General features: G+C 32.9%; 1 protein-coding gene across 1 annotated transcript; it reads left to right on the top strand.

Moving 5' to 3' along the window:
* Positions 1,174-5,207, top strand: LOC107619424 (queuine tRNA-ribosyltransferase accessory subunit 2). The gene is made up of 11 exons (XM_016321711.2): positions 1,174-1,349; positions 1,866-2,115; positions 2,192-2,366; positions 2,451-2,609; positions 2,769-2,862; positions 3,115-3,185; positions 3,419-3,470; positions 3,890-3,938; positions 4,033-4,167; positions 4,587-4,706; positions 4,807-5,207. The coding sequence occupies exons 2-11, from the start codon at positions 1,913-1,915 to the stop codon at positions 4,940-4,942; spliced, it is 1,194 nt and encodes a 397-aa protein (XP_016177197.1). The 5' UTR covers positions 1,174-1,349; positions 1,866-1,912; the 3' UTR covers positions 4,943-5,207.

Raw genomic sequence — 5,307 nt, 5'->3', positions numbered from 1 at the left:
CTACAAATTCTAAAAAAAAAAAAAAATCAAAGTTAGTTACGAAAAAATCTAATTAATTAGTACAAATTAGCTACGGATGGCACGTAGAAAAATCAGAATTAGTCACGGAAATAATATGGCTAAATAATTCGATAGTAGCCACGAAAAAATAACGGCTAAAAAACACGACCCGCATAAATTAGCTACGAATAAAATGCGGTAAAATTATAATTTTTATTTGATTATTTTTATTTAACCATAGTATTAAGTGTGGAAAATAATGTATAAATTATGACTCTTCAAAAGTTTCTACAGTATTTAAAATTGTGACTTATAACACTAAAATTATGACAAACTGAGAATACAATCTTTTTATTAGCCATGAATATTTTTTGGTGACCAATATTTAATTGTACAGTTTTTATGGACTTTAGTCACGTTTTTTTTTCTATAGGTAAACCCTTTGTTTTTTTGTAGCTCTTATGAAAAGAATGAAAAAGAAAAGTAGTGAATTGGAAGTTTTTTGTTGAGAAAGAAAAGGGTTGAGAGGAAGAAAGGGGAAAAAAACCGTATATTAATAATTATTGGCTGATTTTAAAAAAAATATTGGTTAACATAATTTGGTTCCAAAATTTTCTCATTTTTTATATGACTATTTTTATTATTATCAAAATTTTAATTTATTATGGAAAGAAAGAAAAGTAGTGAATTGGAATTTTTATTGTTGTTATTTTTATTTAATTTATAAATTAAAATATATTATTTTGATGATGGTGTGTGTTCAAAAATAAAATGAAAAATTCTAAAATTTTTCAAAACTTTCTAAAAAGTAAAAACTGCATGTGTGAAGTAAATAATTTGCAATTTAGTTTAAAAATTTTGTCATCTTTTCTAAAAATTATACTATAACATTTGAAAAGTATTAAGAAAATGTGTCTTTTTAAGGAGCCAATGATTTATTTATATAATGTGTATAATAGACTATATGAGTTACAAAATGAACATTATCCATAATATTTAGAATAAGATATTAGAGATAAAGTCATTCATTTCAAAAGGATAAATTCTAATACTATATCATGAAACCACTCATCTAAAAAACTTATGTTAATAAAAAAAATAATACTAATAATTATATTTTTAATACTCCTTAAACCTCTATTGACTTTCCATACTTTTCCTAAGAAAATTACTCACGCTCATTCTCAGGTCTTGAATTGTAAATAGAAAACTTTTGAATAATAACGGTTTGGAAACCCTTACCTTTTTCCTTCCGCCGCCATCCTCGTCTCCGGCGCCGTTTGATTATCTGCCACCACGACCTCAGTTGCGCCGCCGCAAGAGCTTCGCCTCTCATCCACCACAATTGCGTAGGTTTTTTCATTAGACGCTGACTCTATTTGCTTCATTCTACTTCTTTTTTTTTTTTTCCTATTTGGCTTATGTAGTGATTGAACCTTAACTTAGCTTACTAATTAATATTGGCCGGTAGATTTATATCAAATTCTTAGTTTTTTTTTTTTCTTTTTCCTTTTTTGGCTATTGTTTTGTTAAATTTTAAGCATAAGTTTCCAAAAGGCATTTTATTGGTACCTTTACGTAAATTAGAGTAAGAATGAATGGCATAATAGAGTGTTACTAAGATTACTAGAACCAATGGAGGTGTTTTGTTTCTATTGGTATGAGGTGAAGTATAGTTTTGAAATGAGTGTCTGGCAAACTTTTGTGATGGTTGTGCTTAATGTAGATTAAGTTCTTTTGAGTTTTGCGCTATCTTTCTTATTGATGGTAATTTTTATGATCTGGACTTCCATTTGGGATTAAATGTTTTTGACGCAACTTGAATTTTAGTGAATTCAGAGTTTGACATCGTTTTGATTCATCAGCATTATCATAGCACATAGGACATAGGTGCTGCAACTGCACTCTGCAAATGAAGTTTGCAGTGAAGAAAGCATTGAGTAGCAGTGGCGCTCGGGTGGGAGTACTCGAGGTGGGAAGCTGCCCGGCGCCAATCGAAACCCCCGCTCTTCTCCTGGCTACTCGAAAAGGCCTCCCTCACTTCATCTCCCCTGAGCTTCTCCCTTCTCTCCCATCGCCTGATTCCAACCTCCTTCAAGTTTCTCCTCTGCACTTGTAAGTTGTAGACACACTCATGTTCACAATCTTCGCATAATGCCCTCTCATTATTTTCTCTTGTCTACTTCTCTAGTTTGGAAGGACTCTCTACAACCACTATATCAAAAATAGGAGGCCTTCACCAAATGCTTGGTTTGAAACAACATGGAATTGCAGCTGTACCCAGGGATTCTATACAGTGCCTTCCTGAGTCCAAAGCAGCTACCAGACTTGGAGCTTCTTTCGAGACACCTTGTGGCCGTCTATTGGTAAATTTATTGCCACTTGGGTTTGAATATTGTCTTTATGATAGTACTGTATATCTTTCTAATTCTAAATTTTGACATGACCAGATTAAACCTAAAGATTATATTGAAATGATATCCTGCATGAAGCCAAATATATGGGCATCTTTGGCAGATGAAGTACCTGCTTGGGTCTCTGAGAAAAGGAACAAAACCTCGGTAGATAGAACTTTGAGATGGCTTGATGACTGCATTTCGTTGTATCCGGTAAAGGACAGTTTATGATTTTCCTCTCTAGCTGTGTTATGAATTCATTTCTTGTGATTGAGATAGTTGATATCTTGTCTTCCTTCTTGCTTTTTTTCTTTTCTAGCAAAAAAATTAAGACAAAGAGATAAATTCATTAATTTTGATCTCAACATTCAGGCAGCTGGATCTATCTTTGGTGCCATCGTTGGAGGCACAAGTTTGGAAGAAAGGAAGCGATGTGCAGAGGAGGTAGCTAAGCGAAATGTATCAGGTTCTTTGTTTTTCTTCAGTTTGTGTTAGCCTAAGTTGTAGAGGTATTAGGATGTTATCAATACGTTAAGTATCGTCATAGAGCAATCCATTATCTGTTCCTTAATTACTCCTCACTTCCTGGTGCTGCTATATGTAAGATGCTCCGTTAGTCCCTCTACTGTGACAAATGCATGTTATTCATTATGGAACTTAAATTATTGAAACTTAAATCTTTTTGAGATGCATAACTTACTTATGATCATTGATGCAGGCTATTGGATTGGAGGATTTGGACTTGGAGAGGGCATTGACGAGCGACCTGCTCTTTTAAGAGAAGTTATGGTAAGTGTCATTTCAGGAGTTGTTCAATAAGACCCCATTTTTTAATTGAACTTTATGTAATAGTTCAAGCTAAGTTGTGATAATTTTGACAAGTATAGACTACTGCTGAAACCGTAAAACCTGATTTTCTTGTTACTATTTTTGTGTGTGCGGATGTTTTGTAGAGATTACTATTCATGCTGGACATTTTTGAGTTTTATCTGAAATTCCTAACTAAGTAACCTTTTTCTCAGGATATCTTGCCAGATGAGAAGCCACGCTTAACATGTGGGCTTGGACTCCCAGGTACATGATTTATGTAATTAAACTCATATGTTATTGTCCTGCTTAGCTTGATGGATGTAGTTACCTCCTTGTATTTCCCAAGACATTTATTTTTTTTCTTTTCAGTCTATCATCTTCGTATACATGCTTCTGAAGCTGAATTCCCCACTGGAATATTAGGTTCTTCATCAGTAAACCACTGTTTCTGATCTAGATTTCTTGAGTAGATACCAGTTTCCATCACAGCGATTTTTAAAACAACGAATCATTACCATTCTGTTCACTCCCTATTCTGCTAATCAATAGAACTCATCTTTGATCATATATATATATATGATTAAGTTAAAATTTTTAGCTTACCAAATTTTTATTATATTTATTTTTGAATATATACAAATTTTTTGCACATAAAAGCTTATTAGTTATTATTACCCTTACAGAGGAGATTTTGCAGGGGATTGCCGCAGGAATTGATCTGTTTGATTCAACGTAAGTAGCTATTCCACTTTCTGTTTTCTCAATATCCCAATTCCCCTGGTGTTTGGTGTCAAAGAACTAGGATGGTTTTTGTGATGATTCATAGGTACATCTATTCCCTCACACTTGGAGGATTTGCACTAACCTTTTCATTGGACAAAAGCGGGGAGCAACATAATTTACAGTCAGACCAGATTGGAAGTGACTCGACTAAAATTAACTTGAGGGCAACAGCTTACCGGTAACATGATAATTGTTACTGCCTTCTTTTCTTTTTATTATATGGTAGTGGATTACTCTATAATTTATGCAGATTTCACTATGATTATTTTTGTTTTTCTTTCTGTTTTTTGTTCTGTATTTCTGCTTCTGTTGTAAATTGACATTAAGGATTGGTTTTCCCTGAATTAGGATTTCTTGATAGTCCTATGACTTAAACCTTCTGTTTGTTTATATCAATTGTAAATTTGTAATTACGTTCTCTCATTTCATCAATATACACTATTTTGAGTTTGCTCTTCACTATATTTTCTCGGATGACCATGCATTTCAAAACATGCTTAATTGTTCTTGTTTAGCTGAATTGTTAGTAGTAGTAATCAGATTACATATTAAATGTCACTTCTTTCAACTGAGTTTTGTGCTTGCATTTTGATGCAGGAAAGATATGTCCCCCATTTTAGAAAACTGCACCTGCTATACGTGCCAAAATCATACTAAAGCATACATCAATCACCTACTCAATGTTCATGAAATGCTGGCACAGACTCTTCTAGAAATGTAAGTTTTTCTTTACTTAAAATTGTAGTTGTAATAGCACTATACAAGTATTAGTATCCTATGAGTACTAGTGGTGACAGTGTTGTATTAAATCCTGCAGACACAATACCCATCACTATTTGAGGTTCTTCCATGTAATAAGAGGAGCAATCCAAGATGGAAGCTTTGAAGAATTCCGGCAGGCGTTCTTGGAGAGCAGGCGTGAGCATTTCAAAGGAGAAGCCATTTCAACTTGAGATCATATACAAGTTAATGCAAATTTTGTTGTGAATTAATTAGTCGTGTAATTATTTGTGAAATTAAATTATAAAATGGGAATTATTGATTGCCATTGGGTGGGGAATGTTGTCCATGCATCACTTGTGGTTTTTTGTTCGAGTTAAATTACTTGCCAGTTTAGCTGTTCATTTATTAGATACACACTTGATAATACAAACTTGAAAGGGGTATATTTGATTCGCAAAAGTAACCAATTATCCACAAACTTATTACTTGATTTTACTTTCACTTTTGTGTGTTTAATTCTAATGTATGGGTAAAATTTCTCACGGTCTATTAAAATTAAATTATTAATTTATTACAATTGAATTGAATAGTTAAA

This window comes from Arachis ipaensis, chromosome B09 (genome assembly GCF_000816755.2).
Source record: "Arachis ipaensis cultivar K30076 chromosome B09, Araip1.1, whole genome shotgun sequence".
NCBI classification, from domain to species: domain Eukaryota; kingdom Viridiplantae; phylum Streptophyta; class Magnoliopsida; order Fabales; family Fabaceae; genus Arachis; species Arachis ipaensis.
The sequence above is the reverse complement of the archived record's forward strand: the minus strand, read 5'-3'. Positions and strand labels throughout refer to the sequence as shown.